This window comes from Falco naumanni, chromosome 12, assembly GCF_017639655.2.
Source record: "Falco naumanni isolate bFalNau1 chromosome 12, bFalNau1.pat, whole genome shotgun sequence".
Classification (NCBI taxonomy): Eukaryota; Metazoa; Chordata; class Aves; order Falconiformes; family Falconidae; genus Falco; species Falco naumanni.
Window position 1 is genome coordinate 23,921,198 of NC_054065.1, and position 25,415 is coordinate 23,946,612.

A 25,415-nucleotide genomic window follows, 5' to 3' on the forward strand; every position below is an offset into this window, starting at 1 on the left:
ATGTGCTTGTGACTCTAAAGTCCATCAATATTAATGGAAAAAATCTGTGTACATCAAAGGAGACAGCAGAGAATTAATTTAATTGTATCTGTCATCATTAACAGTATGGAGTGGTTTTTCCTATATAACCAAATTCTGCCATTGATCAACATGCACAATGTTGATAAATCTGCACAATGGCAAAGAGCAAAATCAAAAGTTTAGTTTTGGAAATAAACCTATTATAATTAGGAAAATAACAACAAAACACTATATATTATTTTCTTATGTAGCACATGAGGCCAAGGCCGACAAATCTGAACTATCACATTTACAGAGCAAACAAGAATTCTTATCACTTCTCAAAATTGCCAGCTGCAATGCCATGGCTGTCACTTCATGTTACAGTCTAGTTCAAAAGCTGCAGTATCAATAAATTAAGCTGTATTAGAAAATAGCAATTGGATCACATTCTGATGCTGAGCATTGGCACTGATGAACAATGTATGTCCAGATCCACAAATGCCCAGAACTCAGGACCTGCTCCTCTGGCCCCCTTTGCTGCTGACATGTACACTGCCTCACTGCAACCTGACAAGTGTCTTTAGCCCTGGGTTACAATAGCACCTGCTCCATCTTTTCCCCTTGTAAATAAGATCACATTTTCCCCGCTACAGTAGCAGAGCTTCAACAGGACAGAGGGGCAGTATTCTGCCTGCCTTACTTATGAACCCAGAGATTAGTATGCTGCCCAACAAGGAGGAGATGGGAATGGTAGTCACTTAAGGATGAATAATCCAGATCTCCTTTTTTTTTGGCCAGTGCTCTAACAGAGATAAGCTATGACAAAATATGAAAGGTGACACCTCTGTTCCACCTAACTGTAGCAAAAATCCCTAACTGTTTTTATAGATTGGTCCCTCACTAAAAATAACACTTCAATTGACAGAAATATGATCCAGGTGTTATCTGCTGAAGCAAAATATTTAATATTTTAGGTGAATAAAAAGCAATTCAGACAAGGCTATTCGCACATGGAAATAATCCGTGCAAAATATACCGTTGACTTATCTGATGAATAGGGCAAAAGGATTACAACCTTTTATACCCAACCCATCCACATAGGAATGTTCATACAGCGTTATTAAGTAGTTACTCATCAGTTAATGTCCTGTGCCAGATACTTTTAACAAATAAATCATTTATAAGAATTAACTCTTGGCTTCATTTCCTAAGATAATGTTGAAGAACACATAAATCCAATGTAATTGGTGGAAGCGTGTCAATAAACAACAGTGAATGATCTCTTCCCAAGTATTTTTTACTGAAAAGATCTTGGCTACTGTCTTCTTGTTCAAAACTGGGTAGCCTAATTAATTAAAAGTCTTAGTAACACCAACACGTTTTATTCAAACCTAAACCAGGCTGGCCTTATATGCCACAAAACATGTCACAGCATTTACTCCAGTCTGCACATATGTTGAGGTAAAGGAAATACCTTGGTAATGCTTACTCTCTACAACACAGATTTTCTTCAATCTTTTGACAACAAGTGGAGAGGCAGGGAAAACTTCCTCTCCTTTGTTCGTTTTTAAAACGTAGATTGAAAGCGCTAAATCTTCATCACAGAAAATTTACAGCTGCTTAATTCTGATTACAACCATCAGGAACATCCTGTTGAATTTTTTGGACAGCACTATCCGTTTCTTATGTATAACCCTCTCAAACAGGCTTCTTAGTATGTAAGAGCACTCACAACTATGGTGGAAGTATAAAGAGTAGTCTTTAGAGAATGCCATCTCTTCACTCAATCAACTTCCTTTCTTTCTATGTCTATTAGAGCTTCTTAGCTGATCTAAAATCTGTGAACCCAAATTCACATATTTTCTATGTATACAGTGGCTGCATTCAACTATGGTGACAATTTTCATGGAAAGGCAATCCCTCTGGTCTTACCTGAGGGACAAGAAGAGAGGCTGACAAACTTTCTCACATGTATATTACATTTTTCAGCATCAGGATGAATATAAAAATATCTTTTCTCTTTCCTTACTAACACATGCTTGTCTTTTTATCTATCTGTAAAATGGGAATAACAATCCTCAGTCACTTCAGAAGCCTACTGGAAAGCTGAATTAGTAAATATTTGTAAAAACGGGAAAGTAAATATGTCAGTATACAAATAGTAAGAATTAATATAATTCAACAGGGGATGTATCCCACTGTAACATAAAATATATGAATTCCCTCTCTCATTTTACTAACCTGGAATTTAAGAGCATAGTCTTCTTTGTGAGGAAAATAAGACCTGCATATAGATCCAAAGAAAAAAAGACAAAAATCAAGCACGTATGCATGAACATGCATACACTAACATATCATATACGTGTTTGTGGGTGTGCACGTGCGTGCAGACACAAAAATAAATGTTCAGAAAGAAAAGCACCGTGAGGGAGAACTATCAAATATCAGGAATCACTAAGGTCTATAGACTCTTATAGTCACCTTTGTTGTAAGAAAGAGGGCAGCATATACCACCACCGCATTACAGGGACACCAGAGGAAAAATGGTAACTGATGACTGACTCTCACTCAACTTCCCTTTTCACTACCTTTTTGTCTTTCTAGAGAAGCTTATTTCTCCTTAGGTACTCAGTCAACTAGCTCAAAGATAACAACTGCATAGATGTTACATATTCTAGGAAGAAACAGGGAAAAGAAATTGGCTGCTCATGGCCTGAATGGATGTACCTTACGCTGGGTAAAACGCGGGCTGGACAGCCAAGCCCAAAGAGCAGTGGTGAATGGAGTTACACCTAGTCACAAGTGGTGTTCCCCAGGGCTCAGTACTGGGGCCAGTTCTGTTTAATGTCTTTATTGACAATATGGACAAGGGGATTGAGCACACCCTCAGTTAGTTTGCAGATGACGCCAAGTTGGGGGGGAGTGTTGATCTGCTGGAGGGCGGGAAGGCTCTTGCAGAGGGGTCTGGGCAGGCTGGGCTGATGGGCCAAGGCCAGTTGTACGAGATTCAATAAGGAGAAGTGCCAGATCCTGGACTTGGGTCACAACAACCCCACGCAACACTGTAGGCTTGGGGAAGAGTGGCTGGGAAGCTGCCCAGTGGAAAAGGACCTGGGGATACTGGCTGATGGCTGGCTGAATATGAGCCAGCAGTGTGCCCAGGTGGCCAAAAAGACCAACAGCATCCTGGCTTGTATCCAAAAGAGTGTGGCCAGCAGGACCAGGCAGTGATTGTTCCCCTGTACTCAGCACTGGGGAAGTCACACCTTGAATGCTGGGTTCAGTTTCAGGCCCCTCACTGCAAGAAAGACGTTGATGTGCTGAAGCATGTCCAGAGATGGGCAATGAAGCTGGTGAAGGGGCTGGAGCACAAGTCTTATGAGGAAAGGCTGAGGGAACTGGTGTTGTTTAGTCTGGAGGAGACTCAGGGGGGATCTTACTGCACTCTACAACACCCTGACAGGCACTGTAGGCAGGTGGGTGTCGGTCTCTTCTCCCAGGTAACAAGCGACAGGACAAGAGGAAATGGCCTCAAGTTGCCCCAGGGGACATTTAGATTGGGTATTAGGAAAAATTTCTCTACTGAAAGGGTGTTCAAGCATTGGAACAGGCTGCTCAGGGAGGTGGTGGAATCACCATCTTTGGAGGTTTTTAAAAACACATAGACACGGTGCTTATGGACATGGTTTAGTGATGGATGCGGCAGTCCTGCGTTAATGGTTGGACTTGATCTCTAAAGATCTATTCCAACCTAAATGATTCTATGATTGTATGACTAAAACACCACCAGAACAAATAATTAACTATATGGGAAAAGATATTTTCATTCTGTAAAATGTTTTAAGAATTCAGAATTTTAAAACTCTTACTTTGTATCTATTTCAGATCTATTTCCAAACTATACAGAAAACTTCTATAAAGAAAACCAGCAAAAAAAGCAGAAGCACTTTTATGCCCACAGCATTTAAGATCAGCTCTTGTTTTCTCCCTAGCTAAAGAGAGGAAAAGGATAGTAATTTTACTCTCTCTACATTTCACCCTCACCAAAGTCTTATGAGAACCTTAATTTTTCTCCTCTTAACCTTTTTGGGTTTTGTTTTGGTTTTTGTTTTTTAGTATAGAAATGTGACAAATATGTAACAGGGTAACAGAACTTTGCTATTCTGTCCAGGAACTTCAAAGCTTCCTCAACTGTACAAAGTAGCTCAAAAAAACCCTTGCCACTTAAGTGCTTTTTGTTCAGAAGACTAACTTCAACTCAGAAAATTCAGAATGAAATTACAAAAAAAACCCTACCCCCAAACCCAACACACAGACATTTACCTTTGCTGACAGGTAATGAAAACGCCATTTTATTCTGGAAACTACAGGGGCAGGAGTTGTCAAAAATAAATATAATAAAGTGAGCTTTTTAGAAAAGCAGTGCAAATCATAGTAGCAAGGTAACATAAGAATTGATCCAATTCCTATTGTTTTAATATTTCTTGAAAATGGTTCAAAAGACAAAATTCATGGTGAGATTTTTAAAATGTTTTCTGTATGTTTTCTGTAGGAATTTCAATGTCATTTTATTGTAGAATTCCTTTAAAGAAGAACCTAATTTATCACAAGGACTGTTGACTGTAATTAGAGTACTGAACAGTCTAGTTCAGATTTACACAGAATGAAAAAAAATCTAACCATGAACAGGCTTAAGATTATATAAAAATTGCATACTTCGTCTAAATTGTCTTCTTTTTTATGTACAATTGAAATTAGTCCAAAATAGGCTTATGTGATGGTAGGTAATAATTTTAAATAATGATTTGCTGCTAAATTCCCCAACATCCCATTTTCCCCAGTTGTCTATATTCCTCTGTTTTTAAGAAATACCATCAAGCTGTAGTTTTCCAGCATGAAATCTGCTTTACCACACGTTTCTTCCAGGAGATCTTAAGTACCACCTGGACCTCATGCTAAGGCTAGGTTTTGGAAAGACCTGGAGTGAGACCTCTACAATGAGGTTAATTGCCTGCTTATAGACCCTCAACTGGCTATTTCAAGCTGTTGCACAGTCCTCCCTTTCAACTGGCATGCCGCAAGCAAGCAAAACCAGCCATATTCTCCTAGGCAACTAGAATTGCAATTTGGATCTTCTTGCCCTGTTTCATGCAGCTCCAGAAGACAGAAAATAACCTAAGAGCTGATAACTACAGGTGTCCTACGTCTACAGCATGGAAACACCATAGCTGTAACTATGGAAGATATGCCTCACCCCAAAAAGGTACAGTGTAGGGGCAAAAGGAAGGTGGCTATTGGAAATAAAAGGACAAAGTTGGAGTGTCATTGGCTTCTGGCACTCCAGTTTTATAAGTAGGGACTTAGGCTAAGTTTCAATTTAAAGCAACCTTGAGGTGGTCCTTTATGATGTGTGGAGTTAGGCTGAGCCCCAGCTGGCTGCAATTTAGGAAAGTGAGCAGTAAAGAGGGCACCTCTGTGCCTCCTATTGCCAGAGTGTGAAGATACAACCTTTCAGGAATGAGTCTTACTTCTCTCTTCTCTTACCAGCCAAACGCCCACCCAAAACCAAGAATAGATACAGTATGAGCTCACCAAAAGATGTGCTGAACAGACTGGGAGAAGGGAATAAAAGAAAAAAAGTAGAACTAATGAAAATGACAATCAGTTCAATACTGCAGAGGTTAGAGAAGAATTACTGTTTCATTAGAACAGCTCCCAGTTTTCCACACAAGCACTTCTGCAATCTTACCCTTATATCCCCATGAAATCATCTTTCTGGACAAAAGGAACTGGAACGGACAATTTACACAGCTTGCCACTGACACTCTTTAATTAGCTAGGTCATTGATGAGAGATGTAGGAGAGTTCTTTCCCCCTCCCTACTCTATCCTGCTCTCCTTAAACTACCTCTAGAAAAGATCTGGTCACAATTTTTCACAAAGACCTTTCTGTTAATGCTCCTCACCGCACCCCTGTAGACTTCTTTGCAACAACTTTGTTTAAAACATTTCCTGTTCTTCATCAAAATCAAAGATCATACTATTATGAAGTTACAGAGCTAACACGCAAATGTTTGAGAAATCAGAATTTTTAAAAACTTATTTTTTTTCACAATGAATAAAATAGAACGATGCCAAAACCTCTTTTTTTCCTAAACTACCTTTCATTTATTTTTTCCCATTTTTAAATCCTGATTTTACTACTCTACCTTCACAAGAAGTCGCATAAGAGAATGAAACGAGAAGAAAAATTAAAAAGAAACAAAAGATATAGAACAAAAAGAATCCTGTTAAATTTTAGTCCAAGACTACCAAGGGGGTGGTGGGTGGTGGGGGGCAGCATAAAGAAAAATAAAAAAGAAAGAACCAAATAATAGGGGGGGGAAGGAGACAAGTTAGAAAAGCAACTGATGCCTCAGAAATACCTGAAATTTGAAGTAAAGGAGATTCTCTCAAAACAAGTTTTATGATGTGACTATCAATGTGATACTGAGCATCATGGAAAAAACAAACCTGTCTCACAGGGAGACCCCTAGCATATTCAGGCTTGATTTTTCTTCCTAAATAATTCTGGCCTAAGAGCATCAGTTTGCTTTGTTTACTGAATATTCATTCACCTAAGGAGGTCTGTTGGCTTCAGCGATCAACCTGCACGACCAAATACTTTCAGATGCGAATAGAAGGTGTATGATGTGAATCTTATTTGTTTGCATGATTAGATCAATGATCCTATGATGTGGTTCAATATCCAGTCTCAGAGGTGTTCCCACCTAAACTAGCAGTGGCTGAAACCCTCTGACTGCAGGACACCATCCTCTGTAGATGTTGAACAAACATCAACAGCTGCAAGTATGTGGGCTCACTTTTGGCTGGTGAGAAGTAGCCCAAGCTCCTAGGAAGAGGCATGCAGCATCGCACATGCAAACAAGGGACCAGAAAAGGGCAAGTGGCTTAAGAGTGTAAAGCAAAAATCTCACATCTTTCAGCGCTAGACATTCCTATGTTGTGCAAATCACAGACAGACCATAAAAACGAACAACATACTTCATAAATTATGGCAGAGATTAAAGAGACAATGCTCAGGCAATTCTTTTTTTCAGAGTATCCTCCCTTTTATGTTTTAGATAGGGAAAATGTATCAATTCTTTGAGGCTTTTTTCTATAGATAAGTCAGCACCAAGTCAATGGTTTGTAATCCCAAGCACAAGCAACCACACAGAGACAACTCCACAATGTGATACAGAATTTCCATCTATATCTGCAAGCGTCACACCTCTTGTCATTAGTCAGGAATCCAGCCTTTTTCTGTGCTTTGGAGGTGGCGACTGAGCCTCCACTTGCCTGTTTCCCGTCTGATCAACAGCCTGTCTCTGTTCTCTCTTTGCACTCATTTTTTTCAACATTATCTATCTTCTTCCTTTCTGCAGGACTTCTCATCCCCTTCCATACTAGGGCTATTGTGGTTGAGGGAAGGGAACAAATGGATTTAACTAATAAGCTATTCCCAGTAGAGACTGAAACTTTCTTTTCTGTTAGCTTACCACCTCATATTACAAAGCAATCCTAAAATAATGGGGTCCTCTATATGCCACTACATCAGAAATAGCACTCGTTAAGAAGAAAAATATATAACCGAGGACTGCGTGCAGAAGATTTTCTCCCAGATTTTTGCAGTTTTACTTCCACTGTATCATTTCAATTCATTTACCTAATTAAACTAATTCTAAAACAATTTGTTCTCCAGATCTTTTACTGGCTGGCATCCTCAAATTAATGTGAAGCACCGTCTAGTATATTATTTTTTACAACTTCTACCAAAGCAGTTTAGGACAAGATAAATAGAACAAATTTATTCTTTTTGGAAAAAATATGAAACTCAAAAAAATTTACTTCTACCTCTACAGTATGAAATTTGTCACTAATCATTTTAAACTATGCCCTTTTATGCTTCTTCCATCTCTTTTAGCTTTCTATGCAGTTCTTTGATGTAACAAAGACAGTTTCAGACAAGATTTCAGTTCATCTGGAAAAAAGCATTAAGTCTTGAGGCAAAAAGCAGTGTATTTAAAATTTATATACTCCATAATGCCTTTGTTCTGAACTTGAACATCCTGAGAAACTTCTCTGCTTTCTTTTGCCTTCTGACTCTGAAGATCATTTGTTCTCATGGTTTCAGCTTCTTATTATGCAACAGTGACTTTAACGGGTGGTTCCAGCATTTAAGTACATGCACAGTCATGGCTGACCCTTTCTGATCAATTGCCAATCCATACAGGTTTGACTGATAAAAGAGCCAATTAGATTTAAGCAAATTAAGGGACATCACCAATGTCAACCACTTATTAAACTGAATGCTGAATTCCATGCATACAAAACACTAATGCACCAAGCCCCATTAAGAGTTGAAATCCTAACCCCATTAGTAACTCCAGACCACTACAGGGTAAGGGTCAGAAGAAAGTTTCATATTTATGGATTAACATTTGGATTCAGTTTTTATTTTTTTAATCTTTCCAAGAACTCTTGAACCTGCACTGCAATTTTAGTCAAGAGCTCAGATACAATAAATTCCTTATTTCTAAGATATTTTTTTTTAAGCATGGCAAATCAGCTTGATGAGAAATTAAGATATATTCAATCAGGTAACACTAAAGACTTGGCATGCTTTACATTATGTGTGATACATTTTAAATAAAAAACGAAACAAAAGAAATGCACGTTTGATAAAAAAATTCTATCATAATTAGAAAAGCTATCTGCAGTAACTTTGAAATGGAATACTCCTTTGTCCTCTATCACTCTCCCTCTTATAAAGTCTTCTACCAAGCTCCATGAAGTACTCCCCACAATGCAAATTTTTGAAACAGCTTTTTTTTGTTATGCTTGAAAAGAGGATGCTGCATTTTAACCCTCGTTAAAAGGCTATGATTTTGTACATCATGAGATCTCTTTCACTCCCTGATAAAACAAAACTTCTGTCAAAGTGAAATCTTGCTTACTGAAATAAAAAATAAAATTCCTTCTGATGTTAGTAGCATCTAGATTTCACTAGAAATTGTTTAGAAAGTGTTTGTAAGTGAAGGCACGGAATACAGCCCAGTGTAAAATGACCATTAGACTCACAATTTAGCATACAACGGAACTGTATGGAAATCAAAGAGTCATTACAATAAACGTCATAGTAAATTAAACATGCATTTCCTAGATACACACACGTGTGTCTGTATATGTGTACACACATAGTGAGATTATAGTGTGTGTGAGAGTACTCCCCTCATATGCACTGCTTCATTTATTATTCATTTCACTACAGATCACAGTCCACTGGACAATAGTATGGAAGATTTCTTTAATAACTCTCACTGCTAATTTAATTCTACTTAAACACACATATCCTAGTGAATGCCACATGCTTTTCAGCATGATTTTATGTGTAAATCAGGATAATATGTTTTCAGATCATTAACTAAAAGGAAGCATGAACTAAAACCTATTTAATCAATGAGGTATTGCTTTTAAATTACCACAAGGTCATAAAAAAGATAATTTCAAAGCTATAAGTTTTCTAATTGTAATCAACAACAATCTAATGATGAAAGAAAGTGTATCTTAATGGCTGTCATAAACTTGTGCACATCCTTGCCTATCTTTAAAGATCCCTTACCTTCTCATTTGGTAAAATTTCCACCACCAAATTTTGTTATTTCTACATGCAAAATTGAAATGTGACATTGAGATTAGAAATGTCAGTGTCTTACTGCTCAGTCTTAAGTGAACAATAAAAGTAAGATGCAGTTTTTTATTATATGATAATGTATATTTGTTAATATGAATTTGTAAAGTAATTTGGCAGTAAGATTGGAAAAGTATAAAACATGCAGGGAATTTACCTTTTCCTTGCTTCTCAGTAATCTGTCATACAATGTCTGCCTTTTACTTATTAACTTTTCAGAAGTCTTTCTGTTGGTTTGGCCCCAGACCTAATCCATCAATCCATCTGTTTGCAAGCAAACTGTTCCAAGTGTAATTGTATTTCTGAGCTGTAAGGTTTATGGGATTTGTTTTTACTTTACTTTCAAAAAATATGTATGTCACTCTATGCTATTTCTGGTCATCAGGTACACCTACACCTCTCTCAAGATCAAGTTTTGCTGAGTTCTTACTTTAGAATTCAAAATTGTTTCCATTGGCATTAATTCAACAAAAGCTAATTCACTAGAATGTCCATGAAAAAAGAATGTAAAAGGAACACATATACATGAGCTGTAAATTTAAGCTTTCATTTTTAAAAAAATAAAAATACACACACAGTGTTTAGGGACTATTTGCTCAATTCTCTTATTTCAAATTTTTATGAAGATAACATCCAGAGAGGTTTACAGCCATGATCATTCACTATAAGTCATCACATTTCAATTGACTTCCTTACAAGTACACCAGTTTGTGTATTCTGGCTCAATATACTACCAATGCTTTATATTACTATTACTAAACAAATTATCCAAGTCTATCCAGTAAGTGCTCTTTGTCAGCACTTACAACTTTTATTCCAAAACAGATTACAAAATGCAGGTGACTCTCAAGATTAGCTGTCCATGATAAAATACACCACCATTGACAGAAAAAAAAATATAATGCACTTCTCACTTACTTAACATGTTAACTATACAACTACCTGTTTTCACTCTCCAGTTCTTAAAGTGAACAATTTGACAAATTAGTAGCTGAAAAGTACAATTTTGTTAACAAGAACCACTAATGTGAACATATTCTTCTGACCTTCCAGTCCTCAGTTGCAGTAATAAATAACGTTTTGTTCAACAGAGTATTTGTGTAATTGTTACATGCACAGAAAAAGCACTTTTTCATACTTACCTCCTGGAGGCATGACTATTGTTATGGCATCACTTATCAAGCTGCCCTGGCTGTTGGAAGCATTCACTTGTACTGTGTAGTTAGAAAATGGAATCAGTCCTTTAATGGGTACCCATACATTGGATTCGCTGCAGTTGCATAATGTCCGAGTATCATTTAGAATAGAATAATTAGCATTATCTGTTAGGAAAAAAAAAAAAGGCGGGGGGGGGGGGAGGGCAGAGAAGAATAAATGTTAGACCTTGCATCTGCTACAGTTTGCTGTCTTTATAAATCAAGTCACAGAATCACAGGACAGTCAGGATTGGAAGGGACCTCTTGTTGGATCATTTAGTCCAACCCCCTGCTAAAGAAGGTTCACCAACGTCAGGATCAAGTTGTATTTCTACTCAAATGAGAAGTTGCCATTGATACCAATAACACCAAAAAAATGGCCTATCCGGAAGAAAAAATATTACTCGCTATTTCCTCCGCCTTTTGCCAACAGTTTGTGGTACATATAAAACTTGGAAAATAAACGAACCAACCATGCAATTGCAAAGCTGGCTGCTATATTCTGCTAACAGAACCCAGTTTTCAGAAATTACGCATGTTCTAGAACAGTTGTGTGGTAACTGCAAACTCAAAACATTAAGGTTAATTCTTATGTCTACGAAAGACTGGTAAAACTTCTTGAATTCACTAGAAAAACACTTACCTTAGGAGTTTATAAGCTAACTCCATTGCATACATAAAAACTAGTCATCTGTAGTAAGAAACACATGCTTTCCAGCATGGCCTGCTGTCCTTTCAAAGATAAAACAAGGATATGAAGTATTCAGTTTATCAGCTGAAATCATCAGAGGACATCAAAGCAACCTATGTGTTCTTTACAACCCTTTAAAGATGTCAAAATCAAGTAAGATAAGACAATATTCTACCCTACAAACATAACAAAATAAACCTTTCCAAAATACCCAATGAGTAAGACTGGAAAATAGAACACTATATACCAAGTAACAATTTTTTTTGACTCAATGAAGATTTCACTCATGTATCTGAGAGCAAAGCTGAGCTCATTTAAAGATTATCCAATATTTTGAACATATAAAGTGCTATATAAATGATTAATATTATTACTACTATCCAGCATCCCATGGAGAGCTCTCACATTGAAGTCGATAGACATTCTGCATTACAAGCAGCAGAATCACACAAGTCTGAGACTACAGGTACAAGAATGACATTAAACAGAATATAACTATTGAAAATATCTTAAATTAATTAAGGCGTTGGCACAGGCAGAAGATTGAATATTCACATTGAGTCCTCTACAAAATCTAAAAAAGACAGAATTAGAAAACGCTTAGAAACTATCTCTCTATTTTTTAAGTGAAACTCATTGGGTTTACTCATTTTTATGCAAGTTTCAAATGAACTGTTAAAACTGAAATGTTTTTAAACCTGAAACAGTTTCAAATGTTCTGTATTTCTATGATGTGCACTGAAGTGTGCATATGCATTACATTTAACCATGGATGAGTGATCTGGATTTTGGGATTCCTATAAACAATCTGTGATTCACTTATGGTACAAGTCCAAGCCATTCCATTATTTTGATGTTCACAGAGCTGCACAAAGGGTGTTTTCAGTTATTCTCACAGTAAAATATAGCAAACTTACTTTCTGAGTTTTGGGGGAGCGGGACAGTTTAATAAACTTTTTTTGTAAATATGCCATGTAGCCTAGTTCCCCACTGCTCAAAGTCTGCCTGGATTACACCATGCCATACCACAACAAACTACAGTAGTCTTGCGTACCCAGGCTACTCAGCCATCACTAGAAAAATGAATATGCATTACTTGATATCAGCTCTTAAATTGTATCTCAAACCTTCCTTCTGCACCTTTGTGAAACCATCCCTGTGCGTGGAGTAGAGACAATCCAACAAAGCACATTTCTCCCGCCACCTATCACAGCTTTTCCGTGCACTACCAGGCAGTCTGCAACATTATATGCAGTGCCCACCCAACAACATACGACTGTTACATGCACCTACTGTCTTATTAACAACAGTAAAGCCAGTGGAAATGGCTAACTGACATAATCATTCTGAAGGTCCTAGTGACATGCAACACTTCAGAACTCAGCCGGCTGTGAAAAGAGATGCATTTTTTAAGTTTCCCCTACAATGTGTAGGAAAGTTTAAAAATCTAGTGTTGACAGATCAAAGCACATAGGATAGATTCAAACCTCAAGCATAAAAGTAGGCGCTCTAACAGCAATTTATGTATCCAATTAATGAGAAAATTAAACTTTTTCTATCTACAGTACAGTTTTAACATGTTCATATTTCTATTCTCACCCACCTGAGCCCAGAACAAAAGCATGTACTTCCTCTGCTGATATTTTTATTCCACTATTAATCTTTCTTCCAATGGCTAACTACACTATATTTTTTAAAAATAGAGTTTTGAGTAATAGAAAAGGAATTAACAGGATAACACTCTATTCCAAGTTGCCTGGATAACAACATTAATATACAGTAATTATACAATTAGTTGTAACATTAAATTCTAGTTATAGCAGAGTGATTACTCGGCAATTATAAGAAGTATGTAATTACTCAATAATTAGGAGAAGTATGTAATTACATAACCATTTTATTCAGCTCAAAAATGAACTTGCAAATTTACAATGAGGTAGACAACACAGCAGTTCAAAATTTTTTATTGCTTTTAATAAAAAGCTGAGGAGTACTTGCAAGGTTCCTAACCTGAATTTTACACAGACAAAAGGTGTTTTATCCCAGTTCCCAACAAAGCAACTTACTGCTACTGGCAAGTAAAATATTAGAAGAACATTTTTAAAATGCAAGTCTTGCTGGGGGTGAGTTGCAATATGCAGCTTTACCACTTCTCACTGCTTAAACTTTGCTTTCAGTGGGCTGGAAAATGCAGACACATAGGTTCAGGCTGACAGAACGCGATACGGCGATAACCATGTCATATCACTCTATGCCATTCCTGCCTAGACTGCTTCAGTGTGGACCCGATTTGTGAGTATAAGCAGAGGAGGCCTCTTTTTTTCCATTTTTCTTATATATTTTTCTCTCCGTCCTGCTCACAGGTCCTACTGCAGCTTACCAGCAAGCCTGCTGCAGACCTAAACAGCAGCTGCTTCACACACTGGTAAAGTCCTGAGAGACTTTTGTTTTACTTGAGACAAGTGGTTTCCACCAGAATACCTCCTTGTTTCTGCCTTGTAAGTCCTGCCATGAATAGTTACCAGCAGGCCAACAACCAAGACCCCCTGAAGACACAGCTCACATGAACAGCCTAAGGAGGCAGAAAACTAACTCCTCGAACTGGCTCACCACGTCTTTCAACATTTAAGACACACAAGCACCCATATAAAAAAAAATAATTCAGATGGAAAGGAGCTGAAAGCCACGATCTCCTATAACCTCTTAAAATAAACTAAACCCTTTGCAGACATGAAAGGCTTCTCCATGCTCCTTAAACTTTCCATATTTTTGCATCACAATGATTTTGTTCTTTTACTAGTCTTCCTGCTCATAGGGCTTTTCATATTTCCCCCAACGTTTCTGAGGGACTACTTTGACTAAATCCAGTATTGGAGACAAACCTGTACCGTTCTCAGTTTATTCCTAGGTTATACCAGATCAAAGTACCTCAGTTTTTCAGAAAAACATTCAAATGAAGAAATTAGGGTAAAGAATATACCTAAACATAAAAAATACCCATACTTTAAGCACAGCTGAGTAATAAAACATACTTACATTAAAAAATATACACAAATACACATTCCATTCAAAATCCTTGTTTAAAAGTGCTGAGCTTCACACAGCACTCTAGGTGGTGAGTATGTGTCTAAAGGTTCACTATGGTTTTGGGTGGACACTTTGAAGGGGGCTTCCAAGCAGATGCGCATTCCTGTTGCTGAGTACCCCTGTAAATAGGTGAATAAAGCTGCTGTGGGTTGGTGGTGCGTAAATTACTGCCATCGTGGGTCCGTCATCCTATGGGGTTCACTAGATTGAAATAACATAAATGGGTATCCTTTTCCATTCTTGTTATAATCATTGTCACAAGAATTTTAATGCCTCATATATTCCATAATTTTTTTCTGTGTGCTGTACTGCTCTGACCTTTTCAATATTCTGTAATTTGACTGGCTGGCGATTTCAAGTTCTCTCCTTTTTACAGCCTTATTAACTTGTGGGGAAGAGGTGAAATGGACAGCCAATCAGAATACATAATATTGCAAAGGTCACAGTAGTACAGTATAGTATCAGCAGACACAGAATACTGTATATTAGTCATTAGCGTTCTGATATCTTATTCATGTGACAAAGGTTGTAAGGAGCGCAGAAATGGTACAACATGAAACCATTCTCATGACAAAGACCGCAATGGAATAAAGACATAATACAAACTAAACACATTCATCTCACATTTAAAAATTCCTTTTCTTTCCAGAATTTGCCACATTGAGAGGTATTCTTTTCATCTGGATCAAAATCCGTGTTTTAAAGCAAAAAGGTAATAAACTGAGATGTTTCCTTTTTATATATTAAACAGAAAAACTTCATGTTTCATATGTGTGGGCGTACTGCTATTACTACCACTGCATTTGTGATTATTAAAGTAATAAGATCAAACATAACAAGTCTAATGTGTTGGTATTGCAAACACCCTGACACAGCTATGCTGCTGACTTCAGGAAGCAAGGAGGCCATGCTAGTGAGAAGTATTACTGAGTGCTCACATGCTTTTCTTTTCCTAATCAAGAGCTAGCCATCAATATATAGAAAATATCCATCAATGATCAGCTTCCTTATACTTCTCTGTATTCTTATGGGACTTCAATAACGGAGCCACCTTTGCAAAACAGATTTCTACCTCTTCCTATTTGTGGTGTCCTAGAAATTGCCCGACTGCTCATCTTACCCCCAAGATTTGACCGAACGAAAATGACGTAACAGAACCATAGTTTTTGAAATGCAGAGAGATTTACACCTAAAAGGGTACTTAAGCCTAAAACACTTAAATCTTACTATCACAAATGTTTAATGAGCTATTATTTTCTTTCAATATCACTCTTTCAAGATAATGTGAGGCTTCAATCACAAAAGTACACTACATAGTGTGCTACTACATGGCAAAAAGTATGTTTTGAGTGAGTTTAAGGCTTTATGTCATGCTCCGAAAAATTACCAATCTATACTGCTTCCGTTATGTATATCCCGATAACTCTTTTACATTAGAAAGCATGTTGCTCTACAATATTCAGACATAAGCAGAACTATTATCACTGTAGAAGACTACTCAAAGAATAAAAGTAGCAAAAATCCAGGTCAAAAAATAGTACATAAGACTACCTAAAGAATTATACAAAGATTACTTCGTTAATCAGCACACAGTCATTTTTACTCCTGCTTTATTTGTGTGTGAGCATACAGAGGTTAAGCATGTTATCTTGGGCCACAGAAAAAGTGAATGTCAGAATAGCAAAATAAAAATGAAACAAGAACTCACTTTTTCACCCCTTTTCTCTATCCTTCTCCCACACCTCATCCTCACTGTCCACGAGTTTCTGACCCTGTGCTGTTTTCTGACTCTTTGGTATCACGTCTTTCTGGGGGAAATTCTGTGAACATGCACACTTCCTCCTCCGTAAGATCATTCTTTTGTCCATTAGTTTTGCTTATTCTTCAGCCTCATTAACTTTCACACAAGCTATTCCTTGCCTCCCAGCTAAGATCTTTCTTCTCTACCTCTCTCCCTCTTTCCCTTTCTTGCTGTTTCTAGTGCAGTATTCAGAATGAAAAACGTGACTTTCCATTTGTTTGATTATCCCAATAAAAAAAACCAGCTAAAAATCTTTCTTGCTATTATTAGTGACTCTCTTTTCCTAATAACTGTAATAATGAACCATTCTTCAATTCTTAAACTGGTTTAACAATTGTTAAAGTGGTTTCTGTGCTTTGATGCCATACCCTTCTTTTCAACAGTGTTGGAGGTTTTGTTATGTTTTGCAGAGAGTTTTGATTTGGGTTTTTTTTGTTTGGGGGTTTTGTTTTTGGTTGGGGTTTGGGTTTTTTGGGGTGGTTTTTTTTTTGTTTGTTTGGGTTTTTTTGGAGATGAGTACACTGCCAAATTTGTGCCTCAATCTCCTGAACCACCATTGTTCCTCTGCTCATGAGTTGACAGATGTGTTGTTCGTAAGGATGTATCATGGTCTCAGTCCATCAAACAGTCCACAACTTGAAGACTCTCTTATCACAGGAAACCTTCATTCATATCCTCAGTTGCTGGATGAGGCAAAATGGGTAATTTAAAAGTACCATGCTAAACTGGAAAAAAACTATGAATCCAAAATATTCTTATTCCTGTAAATAAGGAACAGTTCACATTATCTGCACTGAAAAAAACTTAAGTTTTTCCTTTTTTCCTGTAGAACAAAGTCTTTAGTTTTAAGACTAAAAAATTTAAAAAAAAAACAAAACAACCAAGAGAAAATTTCTTATGGCCGCATACAGCAGAAATCTGAAGGCTCAAAGACCCATATGTAGTTTGACTGTACTAAAGATATTCCATAGCTCCTTGTCCCTCACTTTAAAACAAGCAAAGGCACCTTCAGTGACTTTTCACAGACTTAAATTTAGATACAGCCATCCTATGCATTCTGTACATCTCAAGACAGTCTACGCTGAACATTCTGTCTGTCACTCTGAGCTGGCCTCCAGCAGAGGCTGGGGGCTGATACTGGAAAGTTCCTTTTCTTCTTTGAAAAAGACACGGATGCCCCGGTACACAACAAGCTGTACATCAGACAGCAATGACTCCTTGTAACAAAGGCAGCCAACAGCCTTGAGGGCTGCATTAGGAGGACCATTGCCAGTAGGTCAAGGGAAGGGATCCTGCCTCTCTATTCAGCCTTGGCGAGACACATCTGGAGTGCTTGTCCTGTTCTGGGCTCCCCACTACAAGATAGATATGGACTTTCTGGAGTGGAGTCCATGCAAAGATGGTTAAAGGCTCAAAGCATCTGGCACACAGAGACCTGAGATCGTTTAACCTCAAGAGAAGGCCTAAGGGGGGGAGGATCTTATCAATGTGTATAAATATCTGATGTGAAGATATAAAGAAGCCAGATGCTTCTCAGCATTATGTAGCAACAGAACAGGGGGCAATAGGTACACACAGAAAATACAAGAAATTCCACTTAAACCTAAGAAAAAAAGCTTTTTTACAAGTTGCCCAGAGAGGTTGTGGAGTCTCCATCCTTGGAGATATTCAAAACCCAGCTGGTCACTGTCCTGAGCAATGTCCTCCAGCTAACCCTGCTTTGAGACGGGGGTTTGGACTGTCTCTATATGTGCTCTCTGACCTCAGCTGTTCTTATGATTCTATGAAAATTTGCAGAATACTTCAAGAACCCTAAGGCAAAGCCTGTGCCTGTCAGTAGAAAAAAGTGATTAGTGTTACAAACACAAAGGAATGTGCATTTATATGCTCATTAGTTCTATGGACTGAAATATGAATAAAGCCCACATCTTGATGGGGGAGCTCATACAAGAAAGTTAGCACAGGTCCCACGGATAGTTAATGACTGCAGCCAAATTAGCCTCTGTCATGATGGTAGGCAGAGAAGAATGTTTGGTGCGTGGTCTCATCTACCCTTGAGCTTCCAGTTCAATGCCATGAAGCTTCCAACTTAAAAACTCTGTAATTATAGATGAAACTATCAAGAAGAAACTTTTTGTATTTGAATTACTGGTTTAGGTTTTCTCATTACTCTTTGACAAACATAGAAATGTCCACTGAGTCTTGCAACTGAGTCTGTCTCATTTAAACCTTCCAGTTAAGACAGTGTATTCAGTAAAGTGTTAAATCTCTGCTGTAAGTATATTCATTTGTGTTGTAACTCACTGTGCTGCAACACCACCAAGGGGCATCAGTTCTGGACCATCCACACACACCATACTAAGTGTTGTAAGGACACACTGTAAGAACTCAGTCCGTGACCTAAAGAAATCATCAAATAGGGTGAGGCCGCCCAACTCTGGAAAGCATTCTACAAGTAGAACCAACTTTACATGGATTTCACATGTTTCCTGTGTCCAGGTGCTCTTATCCGAACATGAACATGAAAAAGTGTCCCAGCACAGTTTAGTAGCCCAAGTGGCATAACATCACATTGCCTATTAAATGACCAGAAGGCATCAAACAGAAAAAAACATTTGCTGTACTTGTGTTGTTAAGGTGATGATACAGCATGTAATTATTGATTTCATCCATTTTGACTGAGAGGTTTTATAGACAAACGATGAGACTTTATAAAGTTTACTTCACGAGAGACTTTACACTCTAAAATATTTCAGACACAGTTAGCTTTAAAATCCTCAAGTTTGTTTTTCCATGGTTAGGACATTCTTTCTTTAGCTGCAGCAGTACATAAATGGAGATTACCACAGTATCTGGTTTCTGAATCTATGCCCATAATTCACGGATGCCAATAAGAATTTTCCATTCTCCAGGGACAGTATCAGAAGGAGACTAGCAAAACACACAGAGCAGAACTGGGAGTCTCAAATCCATAATCAAATATCTAGATTGATTGTGTCACTTGCACTTGTATTGATTTCAATTGGAACAGCTGACCCAAGGGAATAATAAAAATGTGGAATAAAACTGATTTATGAGAACAAAATAAATCCTTTTGTGAGTGGTAATGAATTGGTACTATTTAACCCTTTCAATCACAAAGGGAGAAGACTATTTATTTTTTCAGAATGCTGAGCTAGCTGAAAGAAGTCATATAAAAAAAGTCAATACTGTCAAATGCCATTACATTTAGTTGTAATACTTTGGAAGGAATGAAGCCCTAAACTTGATCTAGGATTTTTATTTGACATAAGACATTCTTTTGGCTTTTCCAGTCACCCTACATGAGGCATCATAAATGATGCACTTGTAGATTGAAAGAACCACAGAATCACTCAGGTGAGTGTGTGTTGTATGTACTTACAGAGTTGCTCTGTCTAGCCTATTCAGTGCAAAAACACAAACAGCCACACCAGCTGCATGTGATCATCTCTATAAAAGGATGACCTATCATAGTATCTTGTTCTTTCTGGTATAACACTAGAAAATCACATAGTCAAAACCTAATTTGAGCCTCCCACCTTACACAGTTCAAACAATCTTAAAAAAAGCTTGTCAAATCCCAGTTTTCATCATGCTTTCTTTACCTGAGAAAACAGATGGGTTCTACATGAGTCTCTACAGAGAAATATATTTGTTTGAAATCAACACATACAATATCCAAACAAAATTTCTTCACCTGCAGAAGCTCTAGTCAGATTACATATATTTTTAGGGTCATATATTTACATCACTGACACTAATCATTTTGTGTCCGACGTCATAAATTGGTTTTTTTGCATTTAGGATTTACGATATATATCTAAGCCTGTCAACGTAGCTTTCCCAGCCTTCATGTGGGTTGAAAACTCTGGAAGACATTCATTAACTAAAAGACTATTTTACAGGAGAACTGATTGGAAAATTCCCTTTTACTCAATATTGTTTATCAGTGCCATTTCCAGAAGATTGCTGCTATTCCCTAGACTGTTCGAGGGGAGCAGGGATAGTCTCCGACACTATCCTGCTATTGGCAGTCACTAGGAATTTCAGCCTGTTAAGAACCAATACTACGTTCCTCAGAGAAATAGGGTCCTACATATCTGCTTTATAACATGAAAACCAATAAATCATGCAGTACAGTACAGACACAGACCAATGTACGTGTGACAAAAACCTAACTATGTTAATAGAGAAATGCAAAAGTTCAGTTAAAACACTATCTATAGTCTGATGCTAGAGTCCAATTTAGAAATTAGGAAGATTGCTTTCATTTTGCTTTCCGCTGAGTCACCTGTACAAAAGGATAGAAAAGAAAAGCATACCTGGTGCTGAAGGAAATCATGCTAATAGATGGTGTATTGTGAAGCTGTTCAAAATCTACCGAAGCATGACTAAACATTACCCAATAATCACCTTAAAGCGCATGCAAACCTAAGAGCTTTCTAGACATGCGAATCAAACTTTAAATGGTACATTACTCAGTGCCAAAATACCTCTAAGTCCTGCTCTAGTGAAGAGATTAAACATGACTATTTGAAAATGGATCATGCATCCCTTCCCCCCCCCCCAAAACATCTTTAGAAGCAGTGATTTTTACTAGTGAGGTCTATAGCTAAAACTAAGGAGACAGACAAAATGAGGGAGGAAGGGGATGAAATATGAAAAATCTCCTTGATGGCTGACTTGGAAAAGCAGCTAAGGGCTCCCACAAAAGCATCCTACTTTGGGAGTAAGGAGAGTATCCCTCTGGTGCAGCAGGTGCAATGACAAATATGCCAATGCTGTTGCTCACAGTGGGATGATGATTTTTTGCCATGCCGTCCCTCTGCCACTACATGCTCTCCTTTGGGAATTGCTCAAACTCCCTGTTGGTTGTTCCCATTTATGATGCTATTTGTGCTGTGTGCCGTAGTGCGAGTGTTGTATACTGATTGGTCATTAAACATCTGTGTACATGTATAAATGGAAAATATTTCTCAAGCATTTAAATTACTATAATCAACTTTGTTGTGTACGAGGTTTTGGGAGGTGGAGATCTGGTGGGGAGAAGCAATTCTCACAGCATCACAGCTGCTCCCATGAAGATCCACTGCAACACCACCACTGGGGTTTGCAAATGCAAGGCCATGAGAAAAATAATCCAAGAATAACAGCACGAGAACTATAACAGAAAATAGTTTTGGAGAGGCTCTGGAAAACCCTGCCTTAGCACCTTCAGGGTCCTTAGCATCAGTAACATTAAGGCACTAAGGTACATTAGGCATTGTGCAACATCATACAGTATGACAACGGAAATGATTAAATATTTGTCTATTACAAAGGTAACCAGTAAATTACCAATATCATTAATAGCACAGTTTCTTCAGATTCACATTCCTTTTGAAAACTTTACCCTTATTTAAAACTTAAGAATCTGTACTCTCCTTGGGCCATCTTCTTAAAGAAAGGATTATTTTTTCTTTTAGTAATGTCAAATGTAGTGTGTCTATCATATTAAAAAACAAACAAACAAGAATTACTACTAGGGAATTCAGGTTGCAGAACGTATAGAGTTGCTGTGCAATCCTAAATTATTGGAGTAAAGTTGGAATGACTTTTTCTGTCCTTAATAGATAAATGGTCTGTCCCTGGCACAGGAACACATTATATTATAAACATCTTTGGTAAATGACTAAGTGCAGGAAGAACAGTTCAAGTATTTACCTACTATGGAAAAAAAAACCCAGATTTTTTTGGTATCAGCTTGTTGAATGTTCAGCTACATAAGAGGAAAGGCTTATTAAATACTCAACAACAGGGAAAAAAATTAGCAAGATTTTGAAGAGATAGCTTGTCTTGAAAATAAATCATATGCTTTGATTAAACGTATGGAATGACTATCCTGCCATTTTTGTAAAAGAATTTTTCTTGCAAATATTAAAGCATATCTGAATTTGTATTTATTGTCAGGTATTGCATATTCAGTTGCAGCAACTGTAAATACAAATCTATACTTAGATATCTATATTTTGAGGTAATAATGCAAACAACCACATCTAAAAAATTCACTATGAAAATTGGCCAAACGAGTCTCTCTGTTTTAATTTTTTAGTTTTAGTAATTTCTGAAACACATTTAATTCTCAAAAACTGTTGTGCTTTTTTAAAATTGTCAGATCTAAATGTAAAACACTTACCCCCTCTGCATCTTTAAAGATAACATCCCAGAGAATTTTCATTCTCCGTTCTCAACCCTTCAACACAAGACAGGCTTGGAACTTTAAGGGGCTTCAGCATTCCTCTGCCCCCTTCTGTTGGCATCTGCAGGTGGGATGTCTTCCCCCAGCAGACATTGCTTTTATGCACTAGCTTGACTCTTAACGTTTCCTGTTTGAATACAGATCGAAGAGTGTACTGAAAGCACTGTGTCCAGTCAAGATTGCAAGTGGAACCTTCTAATAGAAACCAAATTAATAGATGGCCTGTGCTTTTTGTGTATATATGTGCTATTTGTGTATATATAGTAGATATTAAACTAAAAAGATTAGATTAAAAAAATTCTAATGTATATACGTGAAAGTCAACTTGTTTATAGACATAGCTTTTTTTCCTTTTATCAGAAAATGCTGTATTCTGCTGTCAGAATTCTCCAGTTTACCAAGAGAATGAATAGGCTGCAAGGAAGCTTTCTGGTACAGTATCTCCAAATTAGCTGTTACAAGATAAATAATTTTCCCTTTACAAAAATACCAGACAAACTACATTGTTGAAAAGTAACAACCTTGGACAATATGTCAACAGCAGAAGTTACAAAAATTAAAAAAGAATAAAAACACAGAAAAAAAAACCCACAAAAAAATAAAACCAAAAAAACCCAAACCACAAAACCCCAAACTAAAATGTACATTGATTCCTATATTCATGAGCAACACAGTTCTGTGTAAGACCCTGCAACTTTGTGCTGTGAAACTCCCTGAGGACATATAGTTAATTAAGGATTCTCTTTATGTCAAACTTGCATTCAAATGCATCACAACATCCAGGGGACTACAGATTTGGATTCATTTTGTGCTAATGCAGTCATCTGACACAGGTAGGAAGATAAGAATTTCCTCCAATTCTCTCCTCTGGAAAAGAGGTAATACCTGATTCTTCCTGTACTAGAACTTAATTTCAGATATCCAGATGCAATTAAAAATGACCCTGTACTTAATCTAAACCACCCTGAGGATAAATAGGGCTGAACGAGGAAACTACTTGAGGGAAATAAGCCTGACTCTGTCACCTTTCTTTCCCCCTCAAGTCCTCTTGAGAATTGGAAGTGTATCAGATAATAACAAGAACTTTAACTCCTCTTAAAGAGAGAAAAGCTGTTTGTGATCTGGTAGTATTAGTATTTCATGCCTTGGACTAACCAATTGCAAACCAAATGCCTCTTTAAGGCTTCTTCCAAGGACGCACTGGGACTTAAATGACTTGAGGCAAAGCAACTTGTCTTTGCAGGAGAAGATGTTGTTGCAGAATTGGGACAGAGCCCTCAATTTCTAAAATCATATTTGATCCACATGTGCAGTTTCCGGGAACACTTTTCTGGAAAATGTACCTGTATAGGTCAGAATGGTGAAACAGACTCAACAAAAGCTCCATCCTGTACTTTAACAACTACTTTCAAAGAGAAAGATTGTCAGAAAAATAAACAGTTGAATTAGGAAATGAAAGCTACTTGATACAGCTACTTCTTTTGCATACATTGTTAAAGCATGGTCAAACTATGGAAAAAATCCATTATCAGTATCCTCCTCTACTTGTAAAAATTCCAAACTATCTCGTCTACATTTCACGCCTTCAATTCCACAGTGACATTTTCAATAAGATTACGATAGTACTTCCTTCTTCTCCAATTTGGTTATTGATAAATGTTGACCAGACACACACTATTTGCCAAGACCTTGACATGCTAGTATCTAAAGATCCAAAAATAAGTATAATCAGAAGTATCAGAACTAAACAGCAATGGAAAACCAGGACAGGCATTACAAAACATTTATATTGGGTTCAAAATTCAGGAATTTAAAGAAGTCTGCAGAATCAGAACATTCTCTCTTGCTTTTATGTATTACAGTGTAGTCTTTACTGATGTATTGATGGTTTTACTGTAAGAGGATAAATAATTCCCCACCCCCAAAAAAGCCCACAGCAACTTTAAATCTTTTGCAAATTATTTACGACAACGTAGTTCCATTAGAAAACAGTCTAGAATGAAATACAACTTATTATAACAAGGAAATAACCAATAAGCTCCCAAGCTGTTCACTTGAATTCCTGTGAGGTATGCGCATTTGTAAAAACTGCTGGATGGAAAGTTATATGGTATCTTAAACAAATATGATGAATGGCAGATCCATTTGGTGGAAAAACAGTGTATATAAAATATTAAGACAGTCAGAAACATACATACGTGAAATTTGAAAGATTTGGAACAGGACAAAAAAAGAAGCTAAGCCTGGGGACATCTATAGAATATTCAGCATGAGATCAGCTGGTGTCTCTAAAGTGTTAGAATAACAAGTTCATGACAGAGAAAGTGTTAAGTTACACATTATTTAAACACTTCCCATGTCATCAACCTGCTATCTCAACATACCATATGCTATAGTAGGGCACTGACAAGATAACAGCACATCAAGCAGAGTTTCACAATATACATTAGGGATGGCAGGGTAAAAATACAGAAATACAACATGCATTAGAAACCCCCCCATGCTCTCATACAGGTATCCTTTGCCCTGTCCAGGACCTATACTTATTTAGGAGGATTTCCATGCTTCAAAAAGCCTGTATCTCATGAGTCCATCCCTCAAAGGCATAACATGTCTTACTTGAAAAAAAAAGTAGTCATGGAGTTA

The 25,415-nt window shown here is 37.3% G+C and overlaps 1 protein-coding gene across 1 annotated transcript in view; it reads right to left on the minus strand.

Moving 5' to 3' along the window:
• USH2A (usherin) overlaps positions 1-25,415 on the minus strand; it is a 391,715-nt gene that overhangs the window by 148,022 nt on the left and 218,278 nt on the right. The window contains exon 37 of the mRNA XM_040612018.1: positions 10,878-11,057. Coding sequence (XP_040467952.1) covers positions 10,878-11,057 — 180 coding nt within the window. The remainder of the gene's footprint in view (positions 1-10,877; positions 11,058-25,415) is intronic.